Source organism: Xyrauchen texanus, chromosome 28 (assembly GCF_025860055.1).
Source record: "Xyrauchen texanus isolate HMW12.3.18 chromosome 28, RBS_HiC_50CHRs, whole genome shotgun sequence".
NCBI classification, from domain to species: Eukaryota; Metazoa; Chordata; class Actinopteri; order Cypriniformes; family Catostomidae; genus Xyrauchen; species Xyrauchen texanus.
In genome coordinates this window covers 37286564-37309065 of record NC_068303.1, presented here as the reverse complement: position 1 = coordinate 37309065, position 22502 = coordinate 37286564, and the positions used below count along the sequence as shown (strand labels likewise).

Below are 22502 nucleotides of genomic sequence, written 5' to 3'. Positions count from 1 at the left end.
AGCAGGGTGATGACATAATGTCCATTGTGGAGCACAGGAGGAGCAGGGTTTGTTAGTTCAGGATGCCCTGGCTCACATCTGGCCAGATCTCCTTCTATATGCTTTTCCTCCCTTTCAGCTTCTCTGGGCCATGCTGAGACGTGCCACAGGCTCATCCTAGTAGCCCCATGTTGGCCAGCAATGCCTTGGTTCAGCCTTCTGTTAGCTCTCATGACTGGTCCTCCACAACTGTGGACAAATAACCAGGTTACACTATGGCTGAACCCAGCATTTTAAAAGCCATTGTCAGCCCAGTTTGCGAACCACCCTATTCAGCTTGCTGCGTTTCAACATGATAACAATGCCTCCCGTGTAGCCCTGTGTCCAGTACAAATGCTGCAACAATATGTGTCGAGGATGGCATAATGGCGTACCACTGATCAGTTGTTTATTCCTTTTGGTGCCTGTCGGAAAAGTGCACCTTTGTCCAAGCAACATCTAGCTCATTGTGTTTTGGTCACCATTTCCAATGCATATCATTTGGTGGGCCGTACAGTTCCAACATCTATTAGGTGTCATTCAACTCATGCTGTGGCTACTTCATGGGCAGCACTGCATGGCATTGTACTCTCTGACATATGTGTGGCAGCCACATGGGTGTCACCCTGTACATTCACAAGATTTTACAGACTAAATATGGCTTCTGGTCCTTCAGTCAGCTCTGCTGTACTTCCAGGCAGAGTCTAGGTTGTATTTTGCATATAGTTCTCGTGACTTGGCTGTATTCTTCTTCCACTATGTTTTAACAGTCTCTGGCGCTCTGAAACAATGAAATAGAATGTTGGTTACTGGCGTATCCGTGGTTCTATGAAAAGTGGATATACGCCAGGGTCTGGTCACTCGGACTACGAGAATGACTACAGAGACCGATCATGTCGTGGACAGAAACAGATATATCTTCCTACACGTCATCGGTCAGGGTCACTCACGTGTGATCAAATTAATGCGAGTTTCTCGATATGATGCACGACTCCTTCCACTAGGTTTTATTTTTCTCAGGCTGTCTTCCACTATTCATAGAACCACGGTTATGCCAGTAAACAATGTTTTATTGATATTTGGCAAAATGTAACTTTCTTCATCTCTCGCATTAACCATAACCAGCCTTGACGATGTAGGCCTACTGACATGATACTGAAAGCTTGGCTAGAAAGGTCACCTCAACTAATTATTGTTTATTAATGTGGAAGGAGACAAACATCATTTCACTTTATTCAGACACATTTTAGGTGGAAACAATTTAGGTTGCGTCATTTGAAACTAAACTTTTGTTTATTGTTCAGTTTACAAGTGGAGCCTTGTTCTGTCAGCCTCCTTTGGTATCAAATACCTGGGCTATCATATATGAAAGAAAATAAATGAAATACACATTTTTGCATTACCCTATATGTATTAATGCACACTTGAAGTTAAATTGATCAAAACAACTGATTATAAATTTTATGTACTTTTTTTAATATAATTTTAAGACTCCTTGCCATCCTTGCGACCTGTAATGGACTGCCAATATAATACAAAATTTTACTGTTATCACAGGCCTGCCAGCTGTTCGCCTACTGTGAATGTTACCAGGCAGTGAGAAACGGTTCAAGTTCAAATACTGAAAGACTCCAATAAACCAAGTAAAATCACAAATGTACAGCAGTACATATATACGAGTTACTGGACACATTTTATTTTGTGATTTGATTAACTTGACCTGTACTGAAGGGTGCTGTATTTTACTGTTTGGCTCATCATGTTTGGCTTTCAGAAGGTAAAGCCTTTTCTGTGGGCAGACCGCTTCTCCCGTTTCAGCTAAATGAGAGCGGGAGGTAAAATAAAGCACATGGAGCCACTAAAATGTAATCCACAAGATCACAAATTCCTTTTGAGGGGCGAGCAGAATGGAGAACTAAAAATTTGCTGCATGTTTAATGTCTACAGAGGGAGCGCCAGCACCATGCTCACTGCCGCCCTGCACGATGCCTGTATTGTATGTGCCAGGATACACCTTTGGTCAAAGCATTTTGTTTTGGTTTGTTTGTTTCATTTTAGTTATTTTATTGATTTATTAATTGTACAAAGAAATATATGCACATATTGTGTCAATTAAGCAGAATAAACATATGTGAAAGATATACAGTTTTGTCAAATTTAACAGTCTGGCTGGGGGGGCACAGTGGTCTAACTGGGGGGTGGGGGGGTGCATAGCCCTGTGAAAGCTGACTTTTTTAACTTGTTGTCTGTTAGCCAAACGGGTTTGCAGCACATACATAGACATTTCATAATTAAGGAAATACAGACATTAAAAAGACATAATTATGAAATGTCATTAAGGCAAAAATAATGAGAGTGACAGAACATTGGTCTTTATGAAAAACTTAAATTCAAAAGTTTTTCAAAACATGTTTTGTGACATCATTTGTGTTCATCATCCACTCCATGAATACAAGTTTTTCATTTGCAGGCATTTAATTAAATTAAAGTTTAATTTTAGAATAAAAGTATGCCTTTATTCGAAAAGAACACAGTGGAAATTATTAGGCAGCATTAATTGGGGAGCACAAGGGAATTTATTAGGCTTCTAATAGGAAAACTGGTGTTTTCTATATGTTGAAGCACAGACTAAGTAAGGTACACTATTTATTGTAGCCGTTTTATGAAAGTAGAAATTATGTGGGTTTTGTTAAACTTTATAGAGGTAATGGTTTATTCATATTTCAATTATTATTATTATTATTATCATTATTATTATTATTTTACATTTATATTTGTCTTAATTCTCCACCTTGTATCATCAGTGGATACTTAAGTCACGGCAAATGGGACTGATGGTAAGTGTTTGGATTTGGGGAGGGGGTTATATAATTTATTTTTACAACTTTGTTTTTTTAATTGCTTTTTCATTTCATTTGAGGTGTAATATGAATTTAGAAATATTGTTGGTTTAATTTTTCTGTGTTTCAATAAATTAATTTCCACGGCCTAACCTGGAAGGCAGACACACAAGCAATAATTGAATAAAACAACTATTCATATAGCACTTACCTAATTCAACAAAAAATTCATTATCACTTCACTTTTATGTAGGTTAATTAAATGTAAAACAGTGGTGGCAGTTTTGATTTCACTAGAGAATGGCCACAAACTCATCCTCTTCTGTTGCACAAGGGGTTTTGGGTATTATTGAGGATATTAATATCAAGGACCACAATGTAAATACGTTTTTCATAAGAAATAATGTTTTAGCTTTATGAATGAGTTGTGATTCACTTGATTTTTATTTTCAAAGAAACGAAACCAAAGCAATTACACACTAAAGTTTATGCTACGTCAGAGATTGCTGCAAATCCATTCATTTTTATTGGGATGGTACATCGCTAGAATGTTGAGGAAAAAATACAAAAGGGTTCGAGAAAGTGATGCTCTGTCTTGCATCCAAAATTAAGAACATTTTCACTGATCAAATTTGCAGTGATTTCTTCATTTTTGTAAGGGTACGTCATGATGACAAGATTTGGAAAAGAATTTGATAATACCAAATAGAAAATTATCAGCATATGTATTACTATTTGCAACTGGGCTTGGCGATATATCAAATATTCATGATCTAATCACAATGATTTTGCTGGTGAAATAAAATCGAACAATATAGTAATGAATATCGCAATGATTTTAAATAATAATAATTCATTATTGTAATATTATAATCTTAATTGGGTACCAATAATAATTCTGTATTATAACAATATTTATAAATATACTGTATTTATATATATACTGTATGTAGGGAAATATTGTTTTTTAATTAGTATGCAATGGTTTATATTGATAAATATACTTGATTAAATATAATTATTTCCTGTATTCATTCAGGCTACAATGCCTGTTTGGTTGCAAGGAAAATGGCTCCTCTGATAAATTTTTTGATAATACTTTTATGCAATTTCAGAGAAAATGTTAAATGATTGAGATATCATTTTTGTTGCTACATCGGTCAGCCGAATTGGCAATGCATTCAAATTCAGTAAAATAAACTCATAAACTCATAAATAGTGCACAAAGAGGACAAAGACCCATTTTGAATTCCTCTTGTTTGTCAAGAGAGATTACTTCCTTCACGTCGGTACTTAACATCACAACTGCGGGATAATGCCATTTCAGATGAGCCATTACTTTAGGGCGTAAATCGCACTCTGGATGTTTTTAGTTTTATCTTCTGCTCAAAGACCATATGTTAATCACTGTACTGATACTCTGGAGACACAAGGGACTTAAAAGGCCATAAAGCGATGGATTTGATCTTTTCATGGAGTCTCACGTGTTTGTCTTATGTTTATTGGAGGTTTGCTAGATGCACCCTAAGCAAACATGTCAAACATCAGAAGAAACAGCAAAAAGCTCCATTACCCACAAAAGCTATATTAAGTAAACACTATTAACTGCCTTGCAATACAGAAAAACTGGTTATAATTCTGTGCCTTATACAACTGCAGGGACGGACTGACAATCTGTGCGTTCGGGAAAAGTCCAGAACGGCCGTCCAACCGAGGGCCGTCCGTCGGCACAAAAAAAGTATAATAAAGCAATATGAACAGCCAACAGTAGGGACACTAATACGATCACTTATATGCAACGTGTAAAAAAAAAAAAAACTGAGGAAGAAGAGTCGGCCTACTAGCCAGTTTGTGATTCGTCCCCGCCGCAGTCAGATTTGTAATGGAAGCAGGTCAGTTTAGAAAAATGTACAGTTTTGTACATGAGCTGCAGCCAGGACGAAATTAACCCTTTCACGACGTCACGATCACACACACACACACACACACACACACACACACACACACACACACACACACACACACACACACACACACACATGTTGTGTTTCCATGTTTTATGGGGACTTTCCATAGACATAATGGTTTTTATACTGTACAAACTTTATATTCTATCCCCTAAACCTAACCCTACCCCTAAACCTAACCCTCACAGAAAACATTCTGCATTTTTACATTTTCAAAAACATAATTTAGTATGATTTATAAGCTGTTTTCCTCATGGGGACCGACAAAATGTCCCCACAAGGTCAAACATTTCGGGTTTTACTATCCTTATGGGGACATTTGGTCCCCACAAAGTGATAAATACACGCTCACACACACACACACACACACACACACACACACACACACACACACACACACACGCACACACACACACCAGTGTGATTAGAACGGTCAGTGCACCGTGATTAGCTGCTAATATTAAATGTGCTTTCGCGCGTTGGCTGGCGCTGAGCCAGAGACGGACGCGCTTAGCGCTGTCATATCACAACTTAGTTTTCAGTGTTTTCAACCACATAATGTTTCTTTTAGGTTTTAGGTTTCAGACATATAATTTCATTTCACATACGTAGGTACTAAACAAACAATACAATACATTTAGAGAGACATAGAGTTTGTAAAATACACACTGATGTCTATGGAAACGGCAATAATATTCCTTTCCATAATAATTAGACACGTTTTATTCATATCAATCAGATACACATTGTGAAAGTAACTTTAAAGTTTACTCTATTCTTCTCCCAGTTCACCGGTCACTTACTTTCATGTATTTTGGGAGAAGTGGATGAATTAACGTGTTGTAGCCTAAATCCAACAGATCCGATTCTCTGAACTGTGGCACTATGACGGCGCCCATCGCTCACAGCTCAACTAACGCGATCGTTATAAAGGTGTTTAGACAACAAAACTCACCCACTTGCATTTATTTGACAATCTGAATATCAGATATTTCATGCTAACATGCTAACAAATGTGTGAATATTTTTAATAAAAAGGAAAAACGGCATAAAGCATATCATCATTCATTCAGTGCTGTTGTGGCTGCGGTGTGTCACGTGACAAGCAATGACGCGTCACCATGGAAACCATAAAGTAAATAACGGTCTAAATAACAGTCAGTCAGAATATTTTACATGTTTTACTAGTGTCTGTTGCGCGGCTAGTGGTGAATGGCCGGATGATGGGCCTATTTGGGAGAAAGTCCAGGGCTGTTTTTTAGCCCCAGTCCGTCCCTGTACAACTGCGCCACTAGTGGTACCAAACACTCTCCCGCTCTACCACTGATTGGTCAAACAGGCCCCACCTCAAACTCACACCATTGCTTGAACAAATGTTGCTTTGTTGGGCTAACCAGGACTGGACTCGAACCTGCATCCCACAAAAGCATAACAGCTCTAACGTGTTGCACGCATGTGTGCCAAAACTTCATCTTGCATAGACAGGGGTGAAGAGGGAATGGAAAGTCTGATGGTAGAATTTTTTCCACAGAAATGTGACTAATGCTGAGAGCTCATAGATGTTTATTAAAGGAAGGATGCATTTTATCACTGATATAGCTAATTAAGTGGAACTCAACTCAGGGCTGGCTCATGGGTTTGTGGGCCCTAGGCAAAATCTTTAAAATGGGCCCCAATGGTGTGAAACTTACAATGTTGTCAATGTTCCTTTTCAGCATATGTCTTGTTAAATTTGCATGCAGTTTATGGAAAATTTCATAAAATTCTGTCAGATTTTAAAGACATTTGTGTTTACTTTTGTTGGTTGGTACTGCGTTGGTGCTGTGTTGGGTTGCCATTTAACCTAATATAAAATCTGGGTCCTGAAGCATAACCTGTTGAGAACCTGGTAATAAGTCATAATGAAAGTGCATCTTGATTATTTGAGTGTGAGGAAACATGTGCCACACTCAGTGAGGGAGGAATCACATAGATTTCCCTGTGACGTTGTGAATCTGGGAGGTCTTGCTTGCTGTTATAAGAGTGGAGCAGCTGTTAGGAATCTGAATCAGCATGTGCCAGAGTGCTGATGTAATGACCAAACTGTAAACAGCCATCTGTGAGTGTGTGTGTGTAGCCTGGCTGTGACCCAGAGTCAATACACACACACACACACACACACACACACACTCCTCAGTCTGGCTTGGGAATGCCCCACTTTTTTTTCTACTTTTTTTCCTCAATGTATAAAGTGAGCGGTGCAGGAGTTTTTGGTGATGTTTATGTACATGAGTGAATTACAACTGGGTCGACCTTAGCTGGAAGATTTACAAAGTGTTTTTTTTTTTTCCAAGCCTGTTTTCATTTCTAAAGTACTCTTGCTGAGGGAAGTCAAGTATCCACTTTTAGGAATATATGCTTTAATAACTTTTCCTTTTAGCTTGATATCTGCTGCATTAATGGTACACAGGACCCAGATTTCTGTGCCAACAAACCCAACAAACATTCACTTTAAAGATAAGTTCTGTCATCGTTTTCACACACTCATGTTGTCACAAACCTGTATGGCTTACTTTGTTTTATGGAACACAAAAGGAGAAGTTTTGAAGAATGATCAACCTGCCCTTTTCCATACAAAAAAATAAAAAAGCATACAGAGACCAGGGGCTGTCAGAAATAAGCATCATAAAAGAAACATAAAAGTATTCCATATGAGTCATGCTTTTTCAAGTCATCTGATGCCGTACAATAGCTTTGTGTGAGGAACAGATGAAAATTAAGTCAGAAGATATATATATGATTTCCTTTAAGGCTTTAAAAACCTATGAATGACATGAAAAATTATATTTTAAATATCAGAACATTTTCAAATATCTCTCTTTTTGGTCAACTTTATATTTACACTGTTGTTTTTGGAACCAAGCCAACCTGAATAGCTTTTATATTACAATTTAAGTCAGAAGTTTACTTGCACTTAGGCTGAAGTCAATAAAACTAATTTTTTAACCACTTCACAAATTTAATATTAGCAAACTATAATTTTGGCAAAACGTTTAGGACATCAACTCATGCATGACATGAGTAAATTTTTCCAACAATTGTTTACAGTCAGATTGTTTCCCTTTTAATTTACAATATTACAATTCCAGTGGGTCAGATGTTTACGTACACTAAGTTAACTGTGCCTTTAAGCAGCTTGAAAAATTCCAGAAAATTATGTAGTTTGGTGCAAAAAGTGCAAATCAATCCCAGAACAGCAGCAATAGTACCTTGTGAAGATGCTGGAGGAAATAGGTTGACAAGTATCTATATCCACAGTAAAACAAGTCCAGTATTGATACAGTATAACCTTAAAGGCTGCTCAGCAAGGAAGAAGCCACTGCTCTAAAACCACCATAAATAAGCCAGACTACAGTTTGCAAGTGCACATGGGGAAAAATATCTGACTTTTTGGAGAAATGTCCTCTGTTGTGATGATTTATATATATATACTGTATATATATATCGTTATGTTTTGGAGCAAAAAGGGTGAGGCTTGCAAGCTGAAGAACAGCATGGGGCTTGCAGCATCATGTTGTGGGGGTGCTTACTGCCGGAGGGACTGGTGCACTTCACATAATAGATGGCATTGTGAGGAAGGAAAATTATGTGGATATATTGAAGCAACATCTCAAGACATCAGCCAGGAAGTTAAAGCTTGGTCACAAATGGGTCTTTCAAATGGATAATGACCCCAAGCATACCTCCAAAGTTGTGGCAAAATGGCTTAAGGACAATAAAGTCAAGGTATTGGAGTGGCCATCACAAAGCCCTGACCTCAAGCCGATAGAAAATTTGTGGGCAGAACTGAAAAAGCTTGTGACTCAGTTACACCAGTTCTGTCTGGAGGAATGGGCCAAATTTCCAGCAACTTATTGGGAGAAGCTTGTGGAAGGCTACCTAAAATGTTTGACCCAAGTTAAACAATTTAAAGGGAATGCTACCAAATACTAACAAAGTGTATGTAAACTTCTGATCTACTGGGAATGTGATGAAAGAATAAAAGCTGAAATAAATCATTCTCTCTACGATTACTCTGACATTTCAAATTCTTAAAATAAAGTAGTGATCATAACTGACCTAAGACAGGGAATGTTTCTATGTCAGTAAATGTCAGTAGTTGTGAAAAACTGAATTTAAATGTATTTGGCTTAGTTGTATGTAAACCTCGGACTTCAACTGTACATCTATTCAGAATATTCCTGTACATGTGGTTATGGATAAACTAACACATACTTATTCTTTTACCACTATTCTCTTCTGGAAATACTAGATAAATGCCATTTATTCCATCGCATTTAGCTAATTCTGCACATGCAGAATTATGAGGAGAATCAGATGCAAGTGTTTAGACGCAGGTCATATATCTTATCATGTAATAATAATAATAATCTACTTTACAAAACAATACCAACAACACAAATATTTTATTTAAACAGTAGAACAACTTTCAGTGATACTACAATAAAGAGTTTAACATTAGAAGCTGTGCCTGTATTCTTCTGTAATAAATTTGTCTATGTCTTAGAGCTCAGTAGCTCATATTAAAGAGCTGGTTTGATAGATGTGTCATAAACTGGTAATTTTTTTAATACTTCTTCAGGAAGGAATGTTTTACTTCAGGGGACGATCATTGACTTTTATTTCTGCTGTTATCGAACATGTCCTAGAAAAGTCTTAGAAAATGAACTTTGAAAAATGTGGGAACCCTGTTTGAGGAACTAATCTGTTTTCCGAATTTTTGCATATGGTAAATGTTCTGCACTTATATAGCTCCTTTTTAACCTTAACAGTATTCAAAGTGCTTTACGCTTTGACTCATACACACACACATACACCAATGGAGGCAGAGCTGCCATGCAAGGTGCTAGCCTGCCATTGGGAGCAACTTGGGGTTCAGTGTCTTGCCCAAGGACACTTCGGCAGGTGAAGTCATGTGAGCCGGGATTCGAACCAACCCTGCTTAGTGGCCGAACCGCTCTACCAACTGAGCCACAGTCGCACCCAAAAAATATCAACAAGTCTCCAAAGAGTATCACCTGTTTCACTGCGACACACAGTGACAAAGCAACAGGATGTCATTCATTTTCAATGAGAGCAGAGTGACTTCCGGCAACACGTGCAACAGCAACCCCTGACAACAAGATGTGGGCATGGCTGAAAAAAGTTGTGAAACGTTTAACTTTATGCAAATGAAGAGCGACCTACGGGTACGACTACCATTGAGAGTGAAGTCAGTGAGATACTGGAGTCAAGTGCAGACAAGATGGAGGAGAAATTTATGTTTTATATGATTGGTCTGTAACCACATTACATGTTTATGGTAAAAAAAAATTAAAAAAGATTAGTGTAAGTAATTGCCTGCATTCTGATTGAGTTTGATTCATGCATTGATAGATGGTTTGTCTTGTTAATGATATGATGCAATAAGCACTGCTGCATTTTATATAAAAACACTATTCCCTACTGAATGTTCATCTTTAGGGGCAACAAAACTGATTAAATTCAACTGATCAAATTAGAATGATATCTTAATTCCATTCTATGGAATGACTCTAATGATTCTGCCATCTGAGACCAAGGATTTCTGTATAGTAGGGCAAAATCGGTAGTCTTACATTGTGTGACATGCTAACCAACAGCAGAATAATTGCCCTTACAATAATCTTTAGCATTCGTGAAGTTCTGACGCTGTTAGAAATTTTGGGTTGAGGTGTGAATTTTTTTGTGAGGGTTAGGTTTAGGGGTAGGGGATAGAATCTATAGCTCGTACAGTATAAAAACCATTATGTCTATGGAGTCCTCATAAGGATATCCACACCAACATGTGTGTATGTGTGTGTGTGTGTGTGTGTGTGTGTGTGTTTGTGTGTGAGACAGAGAGAAATGTTGTTACTAGCAGGACTTTGTGTTATTCCAACACAAATATGGTGTTGGCTAGCGTTATCTTCACAGTGTGAGCATGCTCTCAAACTAACATTGAGTTTGCGTCTTTTACCAAGCTATCCTAACTCCAGAGACTGGAGTTTTTTTCTTTTTTCTTTCTTTTTTTTTTTCACTGGCAAAAAATGGCAGCACCATTTTAATTTTGCATGTTCACGTGAATGAGACAAAGTGACGCGGACTGATGACTATTGCCCAGTTAATGCTGTCAATCATGAGTAAAGTCCTAAAAGATGTATATTGTACAGCCTGACATACAGTAGAAGACAGTTGATGTCGCACAGTCTGTCTTGGCTTCTTGGCAATTCCAATTATATTACGATTAATCAAATAGAGTATCATGGGGGCAGTGGTGGCTCAGTGGTTGAGGCTCAGGGTTACTGACCAGAAGGGTGGGGGTTCAAGCCCCAGCACCACCAAGATGCCACCGTTGTGTCCTTGAGCAAGACACTTAACTCCAGGTTGCTCCGGGGGGATTGTCCGTGTAATAAGTGCACTGTAAGTCGCTTTGGATAAAAGCGTCTGCCAAATGCGTAAATGTAAATGTAAATGGTACATAGTTGCTGATTCCCTGCCCTAGTGCCACCTGTTGGTCAGATGTTTTAAGTAGTTCGACTCTGGTATATGCAGTTATATCCCCATCCCCATCTGGGATGTAATGAACAAACAAATGAATTTAAAAGCTGTATTTTAGCTGTATTTATTCCATACATTTTTCATCATTCTAAGTTTCTGTGTGTTTCTCCATAGGATGTTCTGCAGGAGGGCTACGGCAGCAGGGGTCAGCCTGGGAAACCAAACCACGATGACTTGGGTCTGACTCAACAGGACCGCCCGTCCAGCCTCCCGGTGAGACATTTCAGGACAAAACTAGTGCAAGATTTTCAGAGAGCAGCTGCTCTGGTTGTTTGATAATGGTTTACAGCAGGCATGTGACAATACACAGATTTCTTGATATGATACAGTACCCTCACGATACAATAAGAACAAAAAAGAGTGCACAAAAAGAGTGCACACATTTCAAAGTAGCTTTATGGAAAATCATGCCTTAATGTCTTTAAGCCCCCAGTGAGCAAGAAGAAGCAGAAGGAAAGGAATGGTTTTATGATAAATGTATATATATCAATATTAATTTGTAAGGTAAGCAAAAACCGATGGACAAATGTTTGTCCATATCTTGATTTCACGTTGCATGTAAACACCTTTACCGGCATTCATACCAACTAATCCAATGTGCACAATACCTGTGCCCATACCTGTGCCCATAAACAGGCCCATACCTGTTTACGTTTTGACGTTAAAAAGTAGAGAATAATAAGTGTTATGTAAACATGGATTCTTACGTTGGTTTTTGATAGTTATCAGCTAATAGCTGTGCATGTAAACACATTCCGTGTTGGCTGGGAAAGGTTGTCTGTTAAAGGCAGCAGTGAGGCTAACATGCTGCAGCTGTGATTTTGCCTTGCGTTTTTTATCCACCAATTTGCACTGTGTCAGCATAAATTAAATGACTTGTTCGAGGTAGTTGCATTTGGACATGACACTGTTGTTTGGCAAATTCGAGATCTTAACCCACCTATCTAGACTAGCTGTCTAGCAGGCAAATCAGTGTATCCCTGCAAGCTGCTGCTCTGTTCTGCTTTGAGTGTGAGTGCTCCAAGGAGGAGATTGTATTTTGTCTCTCAATGTGGCATTACTTGGTTTTAAATACTTAATAAGCAGTAGCCCTATCAGCACTACCAGTTATGTATGTATTTATGTGTTGAACGATACAGATACACATTATATCAAGAGCGGTGTAATGTGGGGCTGTGTATGACCAACAGCAATATGATACATGAGGATACAGAGGCCACGATACAATACATATTGCAATACAGGTTAATTTCTCAAGCTTTATTTTAAGGTGCGTTTTGGGTGAAGTGGGACATCACCGTCACACCTGGATGTCTCTTTTGACCACTTGTGTTCAGACTTCGAGGAGAGAGTCTCTGATTTCATGAGGACATACATCAATAATTACATCTGTGTTTTACTGAATGATAATAAAGTGCGAAAAAGTTAAAATTGAGAAAGTGCTAAAAACGGGCGTTTCTATTAATTATTCGCTAACATAAGGTTTATATCAGAATTTGGCTTTATTTTAGTTTAGTACCTGTAACTGAGTTTCTAATGTGTGTGCCGCTCATATCTGTGTCCCTATTGTGCATGCTCATGCATTCGCTTTTTATTTTACTTTAAATAGGAACATAATTGGCAAAAACACGGCCGTTACAGCTAGCCTTGTCCCGTTTCACACAAAAAGATTAAAATTAAAACAGAAAAATTCATTCACAAACCTGCCCAGTTTATTCTTGATGACATGCATTCAAACATGAAAGAATGGCTCTTGCCTGTTTTCGTGCATATTTTTGCAAAGGGAAAAAGAAAAACAGCAAAAAATTATAAAAACAGTGGGTAGGGTTAAGTTTTATTTTATTTATTAATAATTTTTTGTCTCCTGCTTCTCAATACATTGTTCTCCTCTTACGCTGTCTCTATATTTCATTGGCTGTGACTCATTGACGGTCTCTCGCTCGTCAGTTTAGGGTTCGATATCAAGATATCAAGCTGATTGAAATCTGTCATAACATATTTACTCGAAGGACTCAAGCTCACCAAGCCAAACCGTTACATTTAAAATTATGCATTTGGCAATGCTTTTATCCAAAGTGACTTACAGTGCACTTATTACAGGGACAATTCCCCCAGAGCAACCTGGAGTTACAGTAAGTGCCTTGCTGAAGGACAAAATGTTGGTGGCAGTGGGGATCGAAACAGCAACCTTCTGATTAACAGTTATATGCTTTAGCCCACTACACCACCATCACTATATTATCGTATGGGACTCATCTTGGCATGTCGCAAGAGTGCGCACAATACACAACCATATTTCGAGAGATCCGGGACTTCTTGTCACTGACCAGTTGGTGACTCAAAACATCAAAGGAGAAGAGCTGGAGTTAAGTAGTGTACACTTGGCTTTATGGGAAAGATCTTCATTCTCTGTACAGTAAATCCACTCCTGTAATTATTATGCTCGGCACATGCATTGCACATAATGAATAATTACACTGTTCCACACAATCAGTTTCTGTGCTAGGATGTGCAGTCGAGTTGAACGTGTACCTCTTGAGAATTAATATAAATCAATTTAAGCCACAATGAAGTGGGGAAAAACATTAGTGAAGTTTCTGCGATGGGAGTGTCACGAACCCCGCTCCCTCGCTCCGCCCCCTCGAGCTTCCACGCTCGTTCCGCCCCCTCGAGCTCCCACGCTCGTTCCGCCCCCTCGAGCTCGCACGCTCTTTTTGCTCGCTCGAGCCCTCACGCCAACTTTGTTCCTACTCGCTCACATGCTCGTAGGCAATCTCCCTTCCTCGAGTTTCTCACGCGTTTCCAATCCCCCAGAACATTATGACCACCTGCACTCGCGTCATCTGCACTCCTGCACATTAGTTTCACCTGCACTCGTCTCATCACCTGTCATGGTTTACACCTGCACTTGCCCCTATATATATCACTACCCTTTCGTCTCACGGTTGTTGGTTATTGTATTTAGTTTCCGTGTCTTTGCCCCCGCTAGTCTCGTCTAGTTCTGAAACTCCTCTCGTTTACCCCTTAGCTTGCCAGCTCCCCTTGTTCCCCTGTCTTTTGCTCCCTCTAGTCCCGCCTCGCTGATCCTGTTTACCCCGGCTTTGACCCTCGCTCCCCTCTACTACTCTCCCGGATTTGCCCCCTTTACTCTCTCCGATTCCCCGGCTTCGACCTCTCGCTCCCCTTGACTACTCTTCACTGGATTTGCCCCTTGATTGTACTTTTGCCTGCCTGAAATAAAACGCAGTTTGACTTACATTGTGACTGTCTCTTCTTGTGCGGGTTACAGAATAACCAACCGTTACCGAAGACAGTCACAATGCCCTGCGCTGAGGATTCGCGCAGCTCACTAGAGCGGAGGTGCACGTCACATTCGGCGCGAGGAGCTACAGTTTGGAGGCAGGACCGAGCACTCGCGGCCCAGGGGCAGCAGGTATGTTCTTGGTCTGATTTATGTCACCCTGTTTCACCTGTGTCTGCCCCTGAGCCCGTTTATGCCTCCAGTGCATTTCTGAGCGCCGTAAGCCTTCAACCCCCTGAGAGGTTTGATGGCTCTTCGGGCGCTTGCCAAGGGTTGTTTATGCAGGGCAGCGGTTGTAGAAATTTAAACCGTGCCCTTAACATTATGGACCCAGTGGCCCAACTCTTGGGTTTGCGTCAGGGGAGTCAACCCTTGGAGGCTTATGTGGTTGACTTTTGTGCCCTGGCTAACCAGGTGAATTTTGATGAGGTGGCTCTAAAAGACATTTTTCAATATGGACTGAATGAGCCAGCCTCATCATTCATGCCTGGTGGTCGCTGCTCTCTCAACCTGGCTCAGTTTATTGACCTCGCCCTACTGTACGCTGGTTCCTCGTTTACTGTGTGGGAGGCAGAAACTGAACCAGCGTTCCATACCACGGCCCCCGTCTTGAAGCCTACCACGGCCCCCGTCTTGAAGCCTACCACGGCCCCCGTCTCGAAGCCTACCACGGCCCCAGTCTCGAAGCCTGGCACGGCCAGCGAGTCAACGCCCATGCCTGCCACGGCCAACGAGCCAGCGCCCATGCCCGCCACGGTCGGCGAGCCAGCGCCTGTAGCCTCGACCGTCCCCATGGCCACGTCCCCTGTTGGCCGAGGACGCAAGAGAAGGAAGAGGGCCCCTTCTCCCCAGTCTCGTCTTGTGCTCAAGACCGCAGAGGTTCCCTCAGAGTCTTCCACAGCTCTACCGACCTCTGCTCTGCCCTCAGAGTCTTCCACGGCTCTGCTGGTTTCTGCTCCGCCCCCAGAGTCTTCCACGGCTCTGCCGGGTTCTGCTCCGCCCCCAGAGTCTTCCACGGCTCTGCCGGGTTCTGCTCCGCCCCCAGAGTCTTCCACGGCTCTGCCGGGTTCTGCTCCGCCCTCAGAGTCTTCCACGGCTCTGCCAGCCTCTGCTCCGCTCGCAGAGTCTTCCACGGCTCTGCCAGCCTCTGCTCGCCCCTCAGAGCCCTCGCGGCCTCTGCCTCTCGAGTCTCCCAAGGCTCCTCCTCCCAAGCCTCCCAGGGCTCCTCTCAAGCCTCCCAGGGCTCTTCCTCTCGAGCCTCCTAAGGCTCCTCCTCTCGAGCCGCCCAGAGCTCTACCTCCCAAGCCCCCCAGGGTTCTGCCTTTCAAGTCTCTCGAGCCTCCCAGAGCGCCGCCTCTCAGGGCTTCTCCTCCTGAGTCTTTCAAGGCTCCTCCTCCCAAGCCTCCCAGGGCTCCTCTTCTTGAGACTTCCAAGGCTCCTCCTCCCAAGCCTCCCAGGGCTCCCCCTCCCAAGCCTCTCAGGGCTTCTCCTCTCGAGTCTTTCAGGGCTCCCCCTCCCAAGCCTCTCAGGGCTTCTCCTCTCGAGTCTCTCAGGGCTCCTCCCCCCTTCAAGCCTCTCAGGGCTTCCCCTCTCGAGTCTTTCAGGGCTCCTCCTCCCCTCGAGCCTCTCAGGGCTCCGTCCCTCGAGTCTTTTATGGCTCCACCCCTCGAGCCTCTCAGGGCTCCGTCCCTCGAGTCTTTCATGGCTCCACCCCTTAAGCCTCTCACGGCTTCGCCTCTCGAGTCTCTCAGGGCTCCTCCTCCCCTCGAGCCTCTCAGGGCTCCGTCCCTCGAGTCTTTCATGGCTCCACCCCTCAAGCCTCTCACGGCTTCGCCTCTCGAGTCTCTCAGGGCTCCTCCCCCTCTCAAGCCTCTCAGGGCTTCCCCTCTCGAGTCTCTCAGGGCTCCTCCTCCCCTCAAGCCTCTCAGGGCCACGACCTTTTTCCCCGAGCCTCTCACGGCTCTACTCCCAGAGACTCCAGAGCTTCCTAGGGCTCCGCCTCTCAAGCCTCCTACGGCTCCGCCTCCCGAGCCTCCTACGGCTCCACCTCCCGAGCCTCCCACGGCTCCACCTCCCGAGCCCCTCACGGCTCTGCTCCCAAAGACTCCAGAGCTTTCTAAGGCTCCACCTCTCGGGCCTCCTACGGCTCTACCCCCCGAGACTACAGAGCCTGCCAGGTCGTCGCCTCGGGGACCTCCCACGGCGCCACCTCCATTGGCTCCACCTCCTGAGCCTTCCAGGCCTTCCCCCCTAAAGCCTCCGTTGGATCCACCTCCAGAGCCTTCCAGAACCCCACCTCCAGAGCCACCTACAGTGCCGCCTCTGACGGCACCGCCTTTCACGGCTCAGCCCGGACTTCCTGACCCTCTCCCTGTCCTGTGGCCTCTTCCCTGGCCTCCGGACCCTATTCCTGTCCGGTGGTCACCTTCCAGACCCCCGGACCCAGTCCCTGTCCTCCAGTCAGCCTTCCAGACCCCCTGACCCTGTCTCTGCTCTCACGGCTGCCCCCTAGATCTCCCGACCACCCGCCTGTCCGCTATGTTCCCCAGACCTTGCCTTGATACTGCCCATTGACCCCATGGACTGTCTCATTTCCCTCTGTGCCCCTTGGACTGCCCTCAATTTTGTTTGTGTGTTTTGTGGGTTGTCTGTTCAGGGTTTTTTGTTTGTTGGGTTCGTCCAGCACCACTTCCTCGCAACCGAGCGTAGCCGTCAGGAGCCGTCCGTTTTAGAGGGGGGAGTACTGTCACGAACCCCGCTCCCTCGCTCCGCCCCCTCGAGCTTCCACGCTCGTTCCGCCCCCTCGAGCTCCCACGCTCGTTCCGCCCCCTCGAGCTCGCAGGCTCTTTTTGCTCGCTCGAGCCCTCATGCCCACTTTGCTCCTACTCGCTCACATGCTCGTAGGCAATCTCCCTTCCTCGAGTTTCTCACGCGTTTCCAATCCCCCAGAACATTATGACCACCTGCACTCGCGTCATCTGCACTCCTGCACATTAGTTTCACCTGCACTCGTCTCATCACCTGTCATGGTTTACACCTGCACTTGCCCCTATATATATCACTACCCTTTCGTCTCACGGTTGTTGGTTATTGTATTTAGTTTCCCGTGCCTTTGCCCCCCGCTAGTCTCGTCTAGTTCTGAAACTCCTCTCGTTTACCCCTTAGCTTGCCAGCTCCCCTTGTTCCCCTGTCTTTTGCTCCCTCTAGTCCCGTCTCGCTGATCCTGTTTACCCCGGCTTTGACCCTCGCTCCCCTCTACTACTCTCCCGGATTTGCCCCCTTTACTCTCTCTGATTCCCCGGCTTCGACCTCTCGCTCCCCTTGACTACTCTTCACTGGATTTGCCCCTTGATTGTACTTTTGCCTGCCTGAAATAAAACGCAGTTTGACTTACATTGTGACTGTCTCTTCTTGTGCGGGTTACAGGGAGGTGTCTCAAGAATTGCTTAATGAATAATTTAGGATAACAGCTGTTATTTGTAAACTGTGTAACATTACAGGTAAAACCTTACATTTTACACCATTTAAAACATAATAAGGTCCATAAAGATAAGAAAAGTATTTATTCTGTTACCAAAAAGCAAATTACATATAATGGTCATTCTTTTTTTTAAATGTGTTGTGCTATCCTTACTGTAGTTTAAAATATATTCTGGTTTGAATTCAAAGGCTGTATTTACACAAAGTGCAACAGATGAGCCAAGGCAAAGCCTAACACAAGACAAACACAACTGTTCATGCATTCAAGTGAGGCGTTTTATACAAATCATAGCATGAAGCTGTAATTAGTAAGTTTAATAGAACTCTAATAGTAATATCGGCCATATTTTAGGCCACGTTCATAAATGCAAAGGAAGAATCAAAGATTAAAGGCAGTCCAAGATATGCTGTGCTAAGATGCACAGCATGATATGCTGAGATCATTTGCAGTGCTCACATATAGAAAAAGCTGCATTTAGACCACTGACATTGAGAAAAATAGAACATTTCTTCATATGAGCATTCAGTGGGAAGCGCGCACTGAACTTCTGAGTGGCAGAGCACAATTGAACATCTCAACATACAGCGAATCAGACACGCACTGGTGGCTTTTCTTTCATCTGTTCTTCAAAATATAATCAAACATGTTCCTTCAAGCGCACATCTTTGTGTCTACAAATGCAACAGCATTTCTTGTCAAATGCCACATTGAGATGTGCCGGCCAGCTGGCCACCACAGTGGCTGGCAGATGAGCAAAACTACCCATCACTGCGCATTAAGGGGGGGTTAATTATAAACCCTGTTTAAGAGTAAAAGAAGTGTTTATCTCAGGCTTTATCTTGACGTATGTACTGGTAGATGAAGGTTTGTTATGGTACTACAATACTTTTGTTTTGTAGATTGTGTGAGTCATGTCTCCCTACCTGACAAATTGCAAATATATTTTAGATTTTAGTTTTGACTGCGGAAGCAAGAGTCTCATCCATTTTAAATGTGGTGATGTACTACTGATCAAGTGATTTAAACAGCTAATTTGCGACATGTGATGTAAATCAAACTGTCAAAGTGCATCTAGAACATGAATGTGACGAAAGAGAATGTGACAATATATTGTCGCATCGATAATATGCACAGCTCTAGCGTATTGTACGAAATTATGATTTTTTTACATCCCTAGTTTACGGTTATAGGAATGCTTTTAGGAGTTCTCCAGTGGCCTTTGCTAAAGTTGGTAGATATAGTATTTTGGGGGTGAATAAAAAATCACTATAATAACTCATGTGGAGAATATTTGTACATCAAACAAACACTCCTGGTAAGTTCCCTTATGAAAATCAAGAGTTCGTGGCCAATTTGCTGCAAACTTGCTGCAAATTCACCACTGATAGTTTTCACATGCAAATGAGTGGCAAATTGTCCATTGTTGCCAAAGGTTTGCCAGAGATTCACCACTACGAGTCAGTTAAGATCAGGAAACATGAACACCGTTAGCTGGTGCAAATTTACCTACATCTATACGATCATTCACGTTAAGACATTTTTCAAGAACATGTAATGAATTTTTTTTGGGGTTGGTTTAACTTTGTCTGTAAGACTCTTTTATACACCAATCTTTTCAGTTATGTCAGTGTCATCATAAATTAAAATAACAAAGTGTAATCGGTGCATATTATGGCTGCGTGTAGCATGTTAGTGGATTAGCGTCATGAATTCAGAATGTAAACAGGACAAATTGCGCATTTTCTATTTCATTTACATAAATGATCATCGAGTGGTTAAAAACTGATCTTTTACTGATCTAGTGTGAATTATATTGATAGAATGAGTCATAAAGTCATTGATAACACATTTTAATGTCACATTAGCTTCTTGAGTATGGAAGCTGCGTAGTGCGGATTAAAAGTGAATGAAGAAATAAATGAAAAAAATAAATAAAACTTGGATAAATAAACCAATTTTAAAAGTGGATATTGAAAATAGACACATTTAAATGTTTATTTAATTAATGTTTAAAAATGTAATTATATTTAACAATAAAATTGTGCATTATTCAATCATGTTTAAAAAGCAATTAAATATAACAATAAAATAGCACATTATTAAGTAATTTTTAAAGGCATGTTTTAGATTGTGTTAGAAAAAACACCATTTGCCAGTTGCTTTTCTTCATCTATTTGCCAATGGCTTTTCTTTTTCATTTAACAATCAAGTTTAAAAATGCCATTGGACAGTTGACACGTGGGAGCAACCAATGAACTTTCGACAAAGATGTTTGAGACACACCCCCTCTCCACGTCCCACTCGACCTTGTGTTTTCAGTCAGTGCCACGGATTGGTTCTGTTGACGGTATTGTGCTTATCGGCTCCCGTCCTGGACACTTGCCACTGTGCACGTTCGGGGAGGAACGTGCTCAGCATTTAACTGCAGCAGCAACAAGTGACCATTAACTTCTGATATGCCTCGCGTCCGTTTCTTTTGAGTGGGCTTCATAGTGTACGTAAACGTCTATCAATAGCCGTTGAATGACAGACCGTCATCTCCTTTGAGTGGGACGTGGGAGAGGGGGTGTGTTGCTTCCACATGTCAACTGTTCAATGGCATTTTTAAACTTAATTGACAAATGGATAAAGAAAAGCAAAATTAAAACAAAAAAGAAAAGTAATTGCCAAATACTTTTTTAAAACGCAATTTTAAAGGTGCATTAAAAAATTACTGATTAATGTGCTTACATTTAATAGCATTTTAAACATGAATTAAATACATTATTTATTAATGCACAATTTTATTGTTAAATAGCATTACATTTTTTAAAGTGAAATAAACTCATTTAAATGTGTCTATATGTCCATTTATAAATTTGTTTATTTATTCACGTTTTTATTTTCAAATTAATAGAATGATAATGTATATCTTCATTCTATTTTAATCAGCACTCCATGGCTTCCATACTTGAGCATCCTCATATTTAAATGAACTTATAAAGGCCTCCAACAGAAGTAGTTTTCCGGATGTATATAGGGGCCTTAAAGCTAAACCATCTCTTTTGCGTAAAGCAATAGCGTTTTGAGTCATAGATGTCAAGTCTGGTGCAATACATCTTCATGTGCCAAATTTAGGCTTTTATAGAACTTTATAAAGAACAATTTGAGGGTGAATACATGATTCATTTTTTATTTTTGGGTGAACTGTTCCTTTAAATGTGATGTTGACATTCCATCACAGATCTTCTTAAGGCTTAAATGATTTTGAGGAATTCACAGTTACGGTGTATTTCCTAAATATAATACTGCGACCCTACTAACCTCATGAAGCTCTTAAAGTGTTTCTACCAAGTAGAGAGTCAAAGGATTCTGGGTATTCAAAGAGTGGAGCTGTAGTCTCTGATGCTGTCATGATGGCTTTCCCGCAAGGGTTTGATAACTGAGGTAACCCGGTTTAAAAGCCTCAGGAAGCCGCTGGTATTGTGCCCGCAGAGCTATTTTTAAACGTCTCTGACACAATGACCCAGTGAACTTTGTCAAGTACAAAGAGAATAACAGCAGAATAAATGGCTGGTGTGTGCATGTGTTTGTGGATAATTATCTGAAAGTGTGACAACAGGTCAGTGGGACAAAGAAAGAATAAAGTGAAACAGATGTTCATGTTACTTGAACCACACAACAATTTCGATAAATATTTTTAGGATGTTCAAGTTGTACAAGCCTTCTTGGTAGGGGTGCACAATACATTGGTGATAATGTTAGTCAATATTATATATTTTTTATTATTTGCATTGGTCTAAATTAAAGATTTAATAGAATTTAGGCTTTAACACTACACATAAATTCGATTTGTTTTTGTTTTTTCACACTGTAATTTTCTAAGTGCTGAAATTTGATCTGTTTGTTCAATATATAGACAATGTATATACAACATCTGCTACATTTGTAACTATAGTAATGATGTCAGCACGTTTAAGCACAATATCAAGACAATTTGTTCTACAACAATTCCGAGTAGCTGTCAGTGAGCGTGTTTACATGCACATAATCTTACAACAAATATGCTTAAAAAGCAGACAATGTTTAAGGTCAAGTAAAACCTTCAATAATAGTTGGCTACATTCAGGCTGATCTGGTGCAGGACAAGCAAAATAATTGAACAGAAAATGTCCTAAAAAATATGACAGGTTGCAATCAAAACGCCATTAACTGTATTATTTGCTTATCGTCATAGTTGCGTCACTTCTACTACTGTGACATCATCTTAAACGCGACACAAACATTACTGGCCATAAACAATAACACGACCGCTAGCT

General features: G+C 41.4%; 1 protein-coding gene across 1 annotated transcript in view; it reads left to right on the top strand.

The window, feature by feature from the left end:
• LOC127621781 (AT-rich interactive domain-containing protein 1B-like) overlaps positions 1-22502 on the top strand; it is a 161062-nt gene that overhangs the window by 57458 nt on the left and 81102 nt on the right. The window contains 1 exon segment of the mRNA XM_052095501.1: positions 11537-11635. Coding sequence (XP_051951461.1) covers positions 11537-11635 — 99 coding nt within the window.